Raw genomic sequence first — 15,158 nt, forward strand, 5'->3', positions numbered from 1 at the left:
ATCACTGTACCCAGGTCATGAGGAAAAAAAAAGATTAGATGCTTTTTTTATTGTTTTTTTTTTTTTTTAATCTTTGAATTGTTTTTTGTTTTTTTTGAAAATACAATTAGAAAATATGAACCTAAAACGTCTCGGATGTAAAAAGTGTTATGTTTGAATGTTGCGATGTTAGAAGAAGGCAAAGACAGGAGAAAAACTATACCGTGATCACTTATTTTAGTTTCTGATATATATAATTTATATATAATAAAACAAATTAAGCTAAATGACAAAGAGGCATGTAGGACGCAAAAATAAAAGCACTGCTATGGAACCACGTTACATGTGCTCTAGTCAACACAATGCATGTGTTGGAGATCCATTCTTTAATGCGATGCTTTGACTCAATGAAAAGGTCAAAGGGCACAAACTGTTGCAGAATGATGACAGGTCAGAGTGTGGGAATTAGCTTGCCGTTTGGTATAAGATCACCGGGTTAAGAAAAAAGAACACATTCAACGGCCACGTCAAGACATCAAAAAAAAAGAAAGGAAAAAAAAAAAGTAATTCAGCGTTTACATTTAAATTAATTAACTGGAGCCTGCACTGACATGAATCACATTTTTTTGTTTTTTTTAAAGAAAAAAAATGGGAGCGTCACATCAAAAACACTCGGGCACCAAGTCTAGCACCTCGGGCCTCATGTGGGGAGGGGGTGTAAGAGTGTGACGGGGGACGGGAGGGAGGAAGTCAGGCGCAAGTGTACGACCTTCAAGAAAAAAAGTGTAAATACAGAATCGAGTCCACAAACCAGAGATCAGCATTGGTCTGTGATTGTCTTGCAACCAAAATGAAAATAAATAGGGAGATTTTTAACTCGACACCTCTAAATTAAATCAGAGGGCGCAACCATACACATACACGAGGGGGAAAAGGAATTAGAATTGCATGGCAGGCCGGACTAAATGTTCTCTTGTGTGCTATACTGTATATGGCCCATGGGCCCCAGGTTGCACACAAATGACGCAGTATATACAAAACTTTGTGATGACGTTTGCAAACTGGGCAGAACTTAACTTCACTTCTAAACTCCCAGCGATGCCAAACCATGATGACTACGAATGGATGGATTCTTCATTTTCTCTCATGTGTACACAGGTGCATCTCAATAAATTAGTACATCTGTTTAGTTCAGGAGCTCATTTCTATAACTTACTACGCATGAAATTAAATATTTCAAGAATGTATTTCTTAATTTAATAATTTTGATGATTATAGTCTAGAGTTAATGAAGACCCCAAATTCAGCATCTAATAAAATTTGAAAAATTGCGAAAACTACTGATTGGCGCTCTAATCAGCTAAATAACTGCAAAAACCTTAGTTTGATTTGAAATCATGGAATCAAATAGCTTTTTCTATATTGCAGTTTGTTGAGATGCACCTGTGTAAAGTGTATTACATGTATTAAATAAGACTCACAAGTGTGGCTATGCACTCTCTTTTAACCCAACACTAAATAACACAAAAAAAGGACAAAATGATCACCAGTTAGCTGAGGCGGGGACATTAGATGCAACCCCCCTGCCCCCCAAAAATTGCAAATATGATAAATCTTTTTCACATGTAGCGACTAAAGCTCAGCGCCGGTTGGCACGGCGATAGGCACATCTGTTGGACTCGGTATTGCTCGGGATGGGAGAGGCGCTGAGAGGTCATCAACAAGACACAACAATCCAAAAAGGGTACCTTAACGACATGGCTGCCTCGCCGACGTGCGACGACCACCGAGATACGAGTTTAGCTGAAGGACCTTTGACGCGGTTGGCGAGTGGGGATGAAGGGGTGAACAGGTAACAGCTGAGAAACAAAAAACATAAGAAGGCAACACTGCTGGTTCTGTTGGATCTTTCCTCGCTGCTTGACCGCGCCTCTCCCGTCAGGAGGCGGGGATGTTGCTGCGGGGCGGCGGCGGGTGGAGGGGGGGAGGCATGTAACACAAATAAGCAGTCCAATCGACACCCTCCCCCCAAACTGCCCCTCCCCCAATCTAAATCTGCAATGGAACTTAGAACTCGGCGAACTCCTTGGCGCACTTCTCAGCGATGGACACTCGGATCTCCTCCTCGTCGTAGTCATCAAAGTTGCTGGTGTCGCCGGGGCCTTTGCACTTGGGGATGAAGGGGGCTTCAACCTGGAACGTGCAGTTGCCACATTCCCAGTGAGTGGGAGTAAGGAGGGAGGGGTGTTGTCTTCCTTCACAAGGGGTGCCACACTCACCTTCCTCTGATAGATGGCGATCCAGTCGGTGGTGGTGAACCACCTGTGGCCCTTGATGTCGTTGACGCCATTCCTGAGGTTGCCGAAGCGCTTGGTGAGGTCCACCTGCAGCAGGTTTCTCAACAAGTCCTTCAGGTCCGAGCTGAAGTGGGAGGGAAAACGGACCTGCAAACAGATCAGTCAATACACTCAATGCTCAAGGACAAAAGGACAAGGTCATAGATAAGAAGCTTCCTTCACCCTCTTAGGGTGCACTCACACTGGGCCATTTGCGTAATGCTTGGGTACACTTGGCACCTGAAGCTTCATGAGTGTCAGGACCCTCTCTCTCCTGGCCCCCATTGGCCTTCGCTCACAGCTCTCATCGGAGCCACGGCCCGTTTGCTTGTCCATCAATTTTATTCTACTATTTTACTGACATTTCTCTGACTATCTAAGGCTATCTCCAGTCTTCTTTGGAATCGTTCTGATTATTTTGTACGATATTGTCGGCGTCATTAATTACTTGCAAGAGCGGGGATCGCATTCATTAAATGACACGTTACATTGTGCTGTTTTACTGCCATTCTGCCACACTGGACTATTCCCAGTCTTTTCTTTCTTTCTTTTCTAATTAGTTATTTTGTGCAAGGTTGCCGCTGTCATTAATTACTTGTCAGAGCGGTGATGGCATTCATTAAATGACATATTCTATTCTGCTGTATTTTTGCAATATCTCGAACTAGTGGACTATTTCCAGTCTTATTTGGAGTCATTCTAATTATTTTGTACAATGTTGTTGCTGTCATTAATTACCTGCAAGAGGGGCGATGGAATTCATTAAATGACACACTCTATTCTGCCATGTTACTGCAATTTCTTTGAATATGTGGACTATTTCCACTCTTTTTTGGACTCATACTGCTAAGACTGCCATTGTCACTCATTTTCACAAGAGCAGCGACCGCATTATGCACAAACATTTAGTCGTAGGTGAGTGGTATGGGTTTGACTTTTGGATCAGTTTGAGTCAGTATTTTATTTGTAGTACAAATTGTGTCCGTTATCATTAAAGAATCTGCTTTGAGCAATCGTTACAGTCATGCTGTGACTCCAATACGTTGGTGCGTGTGGAAACCCTATTGGTTATTTGTTTTTGTTGACCATATGAACCAGGTCCTCCATGAACCTGGAAGTAGCCTCAATTTTTTGCACTTTTGTTAACATTTTGGCCTTGGTGGGCGGTCTCCGCCCTACTGAATGACACGGTCATCGCACATTGCAGTGGGGTAAAACTGCACTTCAGCTGTTCTTAAACCCAACAGCTCTAGGTACGAAATACGAAGAAATATTGAAGTAACGTTCATCAACTCACCTTTCCTGATACAATCTTCTCATAAATTTGGATGGGTTGGTCTGCAAAGAAGGGGGGATACCCAGCAGCCATCTCGTATATGAGCACCCCCAGAGCCCACCAGTCTACAGCTTTATTGTAGCCCTGGAAACATATTCAAAATGGCCGGTGAGGTAAAAGTTAAAGAGTTGTGACATTACAAGTGAAGAAACACTCACTTTACTTAAGATGATCTCTGGTGCCAGGTACTCGGGGGTTCCGCACAGGGTCCAGGTTCGACCTTTCACTCTTTTCGCAAAGCCAAAATCTGTAACCTGCAGGAGAGTGCGCACACCTCAGAACAATGCAATACCACACTTTTCAAAGCTAAAAAAAGGGTGTCAAACATGTGAGCCATGCCTGGATGTAACCCTGCTGGTCGATGAGCAGGTTCTCTGGCTTCAGATCTCTGTAGATGAGGTCCAGCGAGTGAAGGTACTCAAAGGTCAGTACAATCTGTGCTGCATAGAAGCGGGCGTGTGGTTCACTGCAAGAAAACATACATTGCAATATTTGTAGAAGGATTTAGGACAGAAGAAGAAGAAGAAGAAGACGAAAAAAAATAAATCACAATACCTGAATCTACCGATTCTCCTCAAATGTGAGAACATTTCACCTCCGGGAACGTACTCCATTATCATATAGAGATTACTGTTGTCCTGCAGGAAGAACAGAAAAATCTCATTTAAATGAACAGATGAGCAGACTGTGAGGAAAATCCAATTCTCAATGTATACCTTAAAAGAATGCTCCAGTCGCACAAGGAAAGGAAAGTTAACTGCCTGCAGGATACGTTTCTCATTCAGTGTGTGCTCAATCTGCTTCAGCTTCACCACCTGCAACACGCCGGGAGAAATGCTTACTCGGCAAACACCAAAAGTAATACAGAAATAACCTACGATTCAGACTAGCTTACCTTTTGTTTGTCAAGTATTTTCATTGCAAAGTGCAGGCCTGACTCTTTGTGCTTAACCAGCATGACTCTGCCAAAGGAACCGGTGCCTAAAGTCTTTATACGGTCAAAGTGGTCCAAAGCTGCGGTTTGCTGTGTCGAATGTGAGAGAAGGGGAATGTCTATTACAAACGCAGGGTTTTTATTAGGCCAGCAGAGGGCGCCCTGCCTCTCAAACGGAACACTTCAGGGGTGGGACTATTCCCAGAGTCTGCCAGAAGTTACATCGAGTTCATCTTCACACTAACACTGGAAATAAAAACAGAAGAAGAACAACAATGACGACTGTGTGTTACCTGTGCTGGATTCTCCCATTTCTTAAGAAAATCTTCTTTGGCTTTGGCAAGAAACTCCTTCACTGTGGAACAAAAGCAGACAAACACAGAATTGAATACTAGGCTCAACACTGACGTTTCCCATCATGCAACAGAGCATGGGCTACGCACAGCACATCCATATACATCAACACAAGAGTTGCTAACAGCTACATCCAGCCTAAATACAAACATAACACAGTGGAACATCAACAACATTTTCAGGAAAATGAAATCGCACAAAAGTGCTGAAGTTGGAACACAGGAAGTTATGGAAAATAAACTGCCTCCTGTTCAAAGCAGTAAACCTCCATCAGTGTCCCAATACTTTTGTTCCTTCCGCATGCACATTAAAGCCGATGTTTTGCTATTAACAGTTTTTACGAGAATGTTTACAAAACTTTCATGATGGCAACAGTTCGACCCTGGAAGTGATATACTATTTCCCCCCCAACAGCAGGAATAGTTTCTATTGGTTGGATACACGATGAACAATGTGAAACCATTTGGTTGGGTGATCATGTGCTCAGGGCTTCAGCCGACGTTGACTATGGGTTAAAAATAAATAAATAAAGACATCAAATTGTGCAACTGATCAGTTTATCACGACTAATGAACACACCCGTGCAAAGCAGGGGCAGCAGTTGTGCACAATGGCTTTTATACAGTATATTGTATTGGCCTTTATGGACGCCAGCTAATGTTATCGGCTGGTGGGAGGCACACCTGTGGACATACGGTATTTAGACGTGTCATATGCAGAAGTTCATTTCTTTCTTGCTCTTATCTTTATGGGGTTAATCACGGCGCTCTGGGAACATGGAGATAACCAGTCCTTCCTCATTCCGCCTTCACATCTGCACACTGCAGAGGACGCATGGCTCTTTATAGCCTTACTGATGGCTGACGTTACATTTTGCGATATTGTGCTCCACTATTATAGGTTGCAAGGGAAAGGGGGTGTTCTTATGGCATCTTCTATAGTATACAAACAGTGGAAAACTAAAGCACATCGAGCCTTTCAGGATGATGTGGCATGTCGGAATAATCGATGTGCAACAGCCTGCAGCAAGTGCACACACAGGCAGTTTAGATGTAAGATTTCCAACATGTATCAACACTTTTGCCAACAAATAGCGACCATCTCCACTGTAAATTGTCATGTGAGACACACTTAAATAATAATGTAATACGAGCAAGTGGAAGCAACAGTCGCAACAAAAGGGAAATCACAATGCAAGCGGACTAATGGAAGTTTCATGGTGGAAGGAGTCACTTCATTGTTCCGAAATTGGAAGTTGAGGTTCTGCTGGGCACTCTCCGGATGTGGCAGGGACTCTTCGTAATCTGACATCGCAAGCTGACATCCAAACGTCTTACCATCAGGGATGACTATTGGCGCCTCCGCTGCCTCCGTCGAGCGCGCGCCCGATGATTCAGCGGACCGGGAGGACGACTCCCTCTTCCCTGTGTGCCTCCTGGAGCTCTTCCTGTCACACATTAGCCTGGCAGAGTCTCCCCCACTTTGCCTTCCTCGGACGCTTCCTCACAGCCACTGACTCATGGCCTTCTACTCCTGCCTCCCTCTGATCAGTCCGGGTTCACGCACGGGAAAGCAGCCGCCCGTCCTCACCACGGCTGTGTCTGTTCTCCTTCCCGGGAACTGCTGTCGCTTTGGAAGATAGCGTCCGGCGTGCAGTGCTCCCGCTAGCTTGGTTTGTACCAATATTTATTCTGTACACAGAGTTCTCTCTGCTGTCCTCGCTCATATCGCCAACACACACAGATACATATTGATGTAAACATAAATCGACAGAGGGGAGGGGCCTAAACGCTACGTACGTATTTCTCCAACCCAAAGTGGAAGCTCAGAGTAAAACTGGGCTGAAGAAACAAACTTGAGTTAGATGGCACATTTTAAAATATATATAAAAGTTCTCTCTCAGAGCAGGAAGGCATCCACATGCACCATAGAGTCTGTGTGGGTCCAGCGCTCGATTAATCCACCAAAAAAAAAAAAAAAAAAATCAATCCTGCATTGCTCCCCCGGCCGTCTCTGGCCTACTCTGATGCAGGAACAGGAGGGTTATATCGGGGCAATCTGAACGACATTTCCCAGTGGAGCACACCAAATTCTGGCCTAGGTCTACCGGATGCTCGTTAAGATGCCGACATCGTTACTCTTTAATTTGTCGAACTTCAGTGGAACAATGAAGACGCATGCCAATCACACGGCCAGTTTGGTTTTATTAAAGAACACTGCTTTTTAAGCAGGTACATGAACACGGACACATTTTCAGGTTTGGACCTTTGTTTGATTTTCAAATAATGTCTCGTCTCACTATAGCTGTTTTTCAATAGAAGACAGCGCGCTGCAATTAAAAGGTGCTGTACTGGATAAGGACAAATTACTAACAGCAAACTAATTTTATATTAAACCAAAAAAAACAACAACAAAAATCAAATGAAAATATAAAGAATATGAGATAGAAAATAAAAAATGATATACATTTTCCAAAATAAAAAACACAAAAATAAAATGTATAAATGAATAATGAAGACTAAGTCTAAAATACATATAATTAATGAACAGTGCACACGGAACATCTTCACAGCGCTTCACTTTTTCCATATTTTGTTATTTTACAGCCTTAATCCAAAATGAGGGATATCCCAATCAGCATTTTTTGGCCTCAGGTCCGATCCAATTTCAAGTCCTGGACCGATACTTTGACAAAGTTACTATAGATTATGGAATTGAGTGGAAGTAACAAAAGCAGGGGTGTGACGGGGGAAAAAAAACAACAAAAAACGATATCGTTCTATTGTGATGTTTCACCCTGCGATGGATTATCAATACGCTGTCGCCGTGCATCGTTTTTTAAAATGATCATTAAAATACGTCTTCCACCATCCCTTATCAGTTAGTTGCCATTTCACATGTGATTCTGGAGGAGCCTCCCGCGAGAGCAGCAGGAAATTGGACATAAGTCCCAGATGAAGAAGAAAAGTAGGAAGAAGAAAAAAAACAAACAAACGCTGCCCGATGGCGGACTCGGCCGGTGAACGTCAATGGAAAGATGTGCTGGTAGTTGAGATCAAAAGTGTGGACTGACTTTGGCTTATACGGCGTGGATGAGACAACACTTTGCAGGATGTAAGGAGCGTATCACAAAATTACATCAGTCGTCACCACGCTCACGGAGATCACGGAGAACACGGAGAACCTCTTAAGAGAAATGTTGATTTTTCTATTCAAATGCTAAATGCTGTGTTATTCAAACAAGAGATGTGTTCATTGACAACATTGTGTTTTCTGAATGAGTTTAAAATAGGGTCACCGTTTGTCAGACATCTAAAGTAAAAACAGTCTCACTGTTTTTGCACCCTTGCTGGTTGTATCCTGGTTGAAATATGCTGCAAAATGTCTGCTGACCGCTTCTCATTAGGGTCACGGGTAAGCTGGAGCCTATCCCAGCTGAAGGCTGCAAAATTAATACCTCTGGCAAGCGCAGAACTGGGGTTATGTTTTTGCTGGCGTTTGTCTGTGTTCAAAATAACTTGTTCTGAATGGATATGGCTGAAATTTTCAACAATTGTCGGAAATGAGATATGGAAGAACTGATGAACAGATGCACCCTTTTCCCTAAAACTAATTACCTGCTGCTACTGCCACATTTTTCATCAATTCAAGCCATTCCAACATCAAACTGTTCAACATGTTCAGGACATTCAAGCTACCTATACTTATACTGAAAAAAAATTCGAAATTTTCCAAAAATTCACTCTTTTCCGTAAAACTGCTACTACCCACTACTACTTCCACATTTCTCAACCGATTCACCTCATTCAACAAAGTCAGGACATTCATGCTATTAGCCACAGCACAAAAAGTCCCACATTTTTCTCCCAGAATGCAAAATGCCTTTAATCTATAGAGTTCTATCTACTTCCACATTGCTCAACATATTCAGACCATTGCAAAGTATTGCTTACTGCCATAAAATAGATCGACGGAGGCATAGATAACGCATGCCTAACATGTGACTGCCGAAAAAGAGGCCAACCGGATGTAGACGCGTTCTGCACATGCGTAGAGCCCAGTTGAACCAATTGCTTTCCAGGTACGTATTGCGTAGTGACAGGTACATTGCGCTGCCATGCTAGGTGTTAGCACGCTAACCTTAGCATACTAGCATTTTTAGTTATTTTCATGGGTAGACACATATATAAACACTTAGCCCTATCATGCTAGGTGTTAGCATGCTAATGTTAGCACGTTAGCCTTGCTAGCATGCTAACATTAGCATAGTAGCATTTTTTATAGCTAGACACATATACGGTAAACACTTAGCACTATTATGCTACGTGTTCACATGTTGCCATCTAGCATGCCAACATTAGCATAGTAACATTTTTAGCCATTTTTATAGCTAGACACTTATACAAACACCACTATTATGTTAGGTGTTAGCATACCAACATTAGCATGTTAACATAGCTAACATTAGAAAATTAAATATGTAGATAAAATAAATATAGAACTTATATTTATGGTGTAAATCATAATATAGGGGGAACTATAGCGCTTGGAGTGTTTTTCCTAGTTGTTTTTTTTTTTCATCCTATCACTGTATCGAGATAATTATAGTTATCATGAGCCATGTATCGCAAATCATATCATATTGTGAGGTACCCAGAGATTTCCAGCCCAGCAAGCATAAAAAAAAAAACGCTTTCATGTTCTCATTATGGGGTGTTTCGGTGTCGAATTTTGAGGGGAAAAATAAACTTTTCCAAAAAGTGGATACTTTCCAGATGCATTGTATGTGGCATAGGTAGATTTGTTTATTAAAAAACAAATCTGTTGCTCTACACTGCTGCATTCCTTCAATCATTTAAATGTCATTAATTGAAGTTTTATTATAATAAAAAAATTTGTGCTGCAATAGAGTTATGTTAATGTTAGTTTTCCTGGTGCGTAGCTTTAGTGGTTTGTGATCCACCAGTTCATTTTCATATAACCCTATTATAACTGATATCAGCAGCAGCACATGAGTGAATTTAGGCATAAAGATCCATGCATTATCCACTGAGAAATTAAGGAAAGGTTAAAAACAAATGAGGCACACAAATTCTGTATATACAGCAAAATCTAACAGGTTTGGAGGAAAACAAGCTCCCCTTTATCTTGTGGCCACTGGCCTTGAGTTCACAGGTCAGGTCACGTTAGCAAGCTTATCTGAGGAGGCCCCATTTCAACAAGAAAAGCGGAGTGGCAGCAATCAGACTTATACAACAAAGCACATTGAAAAGTGGAGACGGGAAGTGATCAGCATTAGAAACACAAACACGCCCCTCTTACAGAGAAGTGGGCAGGACATGTGTGGGATATTTATAGTTTGGAGGGGGCTACACTTTTCACAGGGGTGCCTCTTCATGACATACATGATGTAAGAAGCCACAGACAGGAGTGGAAAATACGCGCCTCCTTTGTGGCTGATGCGAGTTTCCTAGCAGAACAATTACTTGAGTAAAAGTTAGCCGGCTGACAGTATTGAACAATAAATAACAACCATTCTTTACAAAGTGTGAGCTTACATAACAGACAACTAACTGGCTGCACTGTGCGTGTCTGCGTGTGTAAAGTCAAACAAAAGCATGGCTGCAGAACATCCCCACTCCAGTGCGCCAAAAGAAAAAGATGAATACAAACATTATCACAGGGAGGAAAGCAGCAGCATTATGACTCTACGCTACCAAGTATGCTAATAAAGCAAAGCGTTCTGCAAAGCTCCACCCACTTTGCCAAATCAGCTCTCTGCAGCATCATCCTCTAGCTCCTCCTACTGAACCCTGTGGAAAAACACATGGCACAAGGCCCGGCCAAGCCAGCTGACATGCATTGTGTCCGCATGGGAAATCCAAAATTTAAAAGCCCCAAAAAAAAATGCCCTGAGGGTACATAGTGCAGAACCTCGCTTACTCCTTCACTTCCTGCAACACATCAGCTTCTTCCTGTGGGCCAGGCCTCTATTTTGAACGCTTCTGCAGCCAGGGAACATTTGTTTCACGAAACTTGACTCAGTTCCCACTAACCTTTCTTCTCAGTTTTGTACCCAAACTGCTTGAGGGTCCCTGTTCGGATCAGAGAGGGACCCCTTGAGTAATCTGGACGTCGATGCATTAATGTGCTGCCTTAGTACCTTGGCATAATAGGGTGCCATTGAAAATAAAAGTAAAATAATAAGACAACAACAGATGCATTAATACAGTATCGCACGGGAATAACTGTAGATATGGTATTTTAAGAAAAAAGATATCATATTCTGAGAATAAACTTATAAATGTGAAAAAGTACTAATTTTATGAGAATAAAGTCAAAATAAAGCAAACAAAACAACAAAAAAAGTAAAAAAAAACAAAAAAACAGTTTTACTAGATAATATGAAAACATGAAAAGCAAAAAGTTGTAACGTAACGAGAAAAAGTCGACAAAAACAACGTAACATTAAGAGGAAAAATACCGTCATTTTAGTAGCATAAAGTTGAATTATTCAACAAAAACACTTAAAAAAAAAGTCATAATATGAGAATCAAAACAAAAAATATTAATAATGTTGTAATTTTTGGGGAAAATTAGACTGGAAAAGTTATAATACCATGGGAATAAAGTCATAATATTACAAGAAGAAGACAGTAAGTTTAAGTAGTTGGGGGGGGTGGGGAGCAAAAAAAAAAACAAAAAAAAAACAGCAGTCATTTTACAAGAATAAAGTTAAAATATGAAAAGAAAAAAGTTGTATTCTAATTAGAAGAAAAGTTATAATTTAATAGAATTAACTCGTAACATTATGAGGAAAAAATGATGTCAGTTTGGGAGCATAGACAGCATAGGGCTGATATATTAAAAGAAACTAATTCTATTTTTATCAAGTCATTATTATGAGAAACAATACACAAAATAAAGTTGTCATTTTTGGAAAATTAAATTGGGGGGGAAAAGTTGTAATATTATCTTAATAAAGTTAAAATATTATGGGAATAAAGTCAAAATATTGCATGAAAAAAATGTTTGTGTAAATATTTGGGGGAAAAAAAAAACAAAAAAAACAAGTTAACCCTGATAATATGCTTTTTCACCTATATCACCAAGCTGAGATAAAGGTTTGTTTCTTGCATCCTTTCATTTTTCAGTATGTGGCTCTCACTGGAAATAGTTTGGACAGCCCTGCTGTAAGGTTTAATGATTTTTACAAGAACAAAGTTGTAATGTAACTTTGGACACCCCCGCCATGTCATATTTACAATTTCATTTTGGATCGATACAGTATCTACCGTGTAATAATCTTACAACTCCCCCCGCCAAAAAACAAAACTACACAAACACCTATTATTATTCTTGTAACGTTACACACTTATTATGGCAACGATACTACTTTATTCTCGTCAGTGTGGCGCTGACCCTCCATTGTTGCTTCAAGCCAAATGATAGCAATTTGCATTGAAAGCCACAGCATCAGAAAAGTAAGCGAGCAGTGGCGGTGACTGTCCTGCTCCTGTGGAGGGGAGTGGGGTGGGGCGTTACAAGGATGGTTTGAATGTTGGAGCAGGGCTGCAGGGCTGGCCGTTCTTCACACCTCCTCTCTAGCAGCAACAAGGAGCCGATGCTCATTTCACAGATAGCTGCTCTGACTGAACACACACGAGCGCTACTTGCAGTGTGTGAAAACAATTTGGGGGGGAGAAATGTACGGTAGCTCCAAAAGATAGCAGGATAAGTTACTGAAGGGTGACAGTACTTGGCAACAACCAGCAGAGGACGCAAATGATTCTTGTGCTCCAAGTAGCTTGCGCCATGAAGACAGTACAGGAAGTCCGAATCATCTGCTCTGTTGCGGTTACAACGCACAATGCAGAATAAAGACAGAACATGAAAGTTTGCTGCAGCACAGAACGAAACAAGGCTCCTTGAGAAAGAAAAAAAGCGTTTATCTGAACGCTCCTTGGGTTGTATAATATAAAACAGATTATTTTAGGGAATAATTTGATGTTACAGTCACAAAACCTCTGTGTCCATTCAGTCATCAAGCATGAAAACTGCAAATCTACACAAGTGTGCTTTTCCTCTGGCTTTTTTGTGTTTATGCTTTGAGGACCAATGACTAAAATGCACAAAAGTGTGATGATAACCACAAAATGGGAAACTAAAGCTATTGGAATGTCGCTGTAACATCCAGGCTGCTCAGTACAATACGGCTACAGCGACAACCATAACAGAATAAGTTGAACCGAATGTAAACGGCCTAGCCTTAATGTGAAGAAACTCACCTCCAAGGCACACAGCAATCTCAGCGAGTACACTATTTCCCATCTTGCTATGTGTTGTTAACTTATTTTTACGCCTTTAAAAAAAGGCCGATGCATAAAGTCAACCTTAAAAAATTATGCCGCTTTCACGGGTCATCGAAAGGAGAGTTTAGTATGCGGAAGTTACCTTCTTTTTACACTTGTAAGCCTGTTAAGAATGCACAAGGTTTTAGTGATTATTCTGATTGGGTCTTTGCGAATCGACAAATTGGAGGTGAACCAGCATTCTGGAACAAAAACTCAAGATGACATAAAAACATATTTGATCGCCAATTTGTAAGGGTTGTCGTAAAAAAAAAAAAAAAAAAGCCTCATTGACGACACACACACTGTCGAGCAGAGGCTCTTTCACAGGAATACTGTGTACATAGAAGCTCCCTTGTTGCGAAGGGCTTCTCTCATCACATGATGTTCAAGAGACTGCTCAAGTCCCAAGTTTGCGCCTGCAGAGGATCATCGTGCATGCATCATATGACAACCACACACTATCATGTTCTGAAGAAGTTCTAGAAGATTTTTAGTGGATTTAAATTGTACTCAAGGAGTGGGGTTCAATAGTAGCCTGCACGCAAGGCTTTCATAGCAATAAGGAGGAACCTAATGAAGGCCACAGGGAGCGCTTTCTATCTCCCTCCCTGGACGCACCCCCGGGCACTTTAATCATAAGCTCTGCCACAAAATGAACACGAATAAAATGCACTTTTTGTTCCATTGGTGTCACGATGTAGCTGGTGTGCAAACATACAAATCCATCGTTAACGGCGGGTTGCATAATATATAAAGACTCAGAGTTGTCGTTTTGCAGACAGGAAATCACACGCCTAGTAAGCATGGAGGAAAATAATAAATACACTTACCACTCTCCATCTCATTGCCTTTCTTTGCGGTGGGCGTGTTGCCCATGATGGCAGCCCTGTCAAGAGTCCTGTTGTTGGGAGCGACTTGTTTTTTTATACTCCCGTAGAAGTGGTTGACTGCGATTGAATTGCCTTCTCCGGGCTCGATGAAGCTATCGGTGGTCCTCTAGCTTGTCGTTATCATTCTTGTTGAAAGACGTCGAATTATATTCCCCTGTTGTCGGTCAGTTTTGCAGAACTCCCAAAGCCTCAAGTCGGAGGCTACAAATGGCTAAACTAGCAGGCTATGCTGTGCTATGCTAGGCTAGGCTAGTGGGTGTTAGCTGGGTAGCCTGTCAAACACCAGTCCACCACAGGCGATCCAGAAAATCGCTCTATTGTACAATATCTGCAAATGAAGGTTCAATACGTCCAAAGACAGTCCGGGAAAAGAAAAAGCCGCTTTCAACGCTCCTTTTTTCAGTATGTGTAACCGAGCTAGCTGTTAGTGTCCCTCGCAGTCGTTACTCAGTGGCCTTAACAAACAAGACGCTTGATATAGGCAGGCCGCCTTTTCTGTGTAGATATGGCTAATAAATATGTTGTCCAGATGATTCCTTTTCCTATATCATCCACAATCTCTCCGAAGCCAGGCCAAGCACGACGGTTCCCCCTAGACCGACCGTCTAACAGCCAGCACCTAAAATCAACAGAGCCCTTCCATTAATCTTCACACCGTGAGGGAAACTCTCGCCGTCCATCCAGCTGACACCTCCCATCCAAGGCTCCTATTGGCTAATTGGCCAGACATTGACGTGAGAGTCGCAACTATGCAAGAGATGATTGGACACAGCTTTACATATGGCTTTCCTGCCGCGATTTGGTTGGACAGACTTCACGTATGATCCCGCCTTATAGACTTGCTCGTAGCCAATAGACGCCGTAACTATAACGCTAGCTGCTGTTTGTCCACCTTTTCGTTTTAACTTAGCAGCTGTTTGAATAAATCATTTTAAAGACCTTAAACATTTGACAGATAAAATTATCTAATCTTAC

At 41.7% G+C, this 15,158-nt stretch overlaps 1 protein-coding gene across 2 annotated transcripts; it reads right to left on the minus strand.

Moving 5' to 3' along the window:
• Window positions 1–41: 41 nt before the first annotated feature.
• prkacaa (protein kinase, cAMP-dependent, catalytic, alpha, genome duplicate a) lies at window positions 42–14,872 on the minus strand. 2 transcript variants are annotated; one of them, XM_054759018.1, is made up of 10 exons: window positions 14,124–14,872; window positions 4,879–4,940; window positions 4,547–4,675; window positions 4,368–4,466; window positions 4,207–4,289; window positions 3,991–4,117; window positions 3,810–3,905; window positions 3,613–3,735; window positions 2,259–2,423; window positions 42–2,172 (listed from the first exon to the last, which is right to left on the minus strand). In XM_054759018.1, the coding sequence occupies exons 1-10, from the start codon at window positions 14,167–14,169 to the stop codon at window positions 2,047–2,049; spliced, it is 1,056 nt and encodes a 351-aa protein (XP_054614993.1). In that variant the 5' UTR covers window positions 14,170–14,872; the 3' UTR covers window positions 42–2,046. The 2 variants fall into 2 exon arrangements, with proteins under 2 accessions (XP_054614993.1, XP_054614992.1); XM_054759017.1 differs by lacking the exon at window positions 14,124–14,872 and adding an exon at window positions 6,277–6,739.
• Between the last annotated feature and the right edge of the window lie 286 nt (window positions 14,873–15,158).

This window comes from Dunckerocampus dactyliophorus, chromosome 18 (genome assembly GCF_027744805.1).
Source record: "Dunckerocampus dactyliophorus isolate RoL2022-P2 chromosome 18, RoL_Ddac_1.1, whole genome shotgun sequence".
Lineage (NCBI taxonomy): Eukaryota > Metazoa > Chordata > Actinopteri > Syngnathiformes > Syngnathidae > Dunckerocampus > Dunckerocampus dactyliophorus.

Excerpts from the sequence above, each read along its gene's own strand:
- prkacaa (XM_054759017.1), bottom strand. The coding sequence starts at position 6,397 with ATGTGTGACAGGAAGAGCTCCAGGAGGCACACAGGGAAGAGGGAGTCG. Across the intron at positions 2,424-3,612 it reads AGAAGATTGTATCAGGAAAG|GTCCGTTTTCCCTCCCACTT; the intron begins GTGAGTTGATGA and ends ATCTGTTTGCAG. Across the intron at positions 2,173-2,258 it reads TCGCCATCTATCAGAGGAAG|GTTGAAGCCCCCTTCATCCC; the intron begins GTGAGTGTGGCA and ends TGCACGTTCCAG.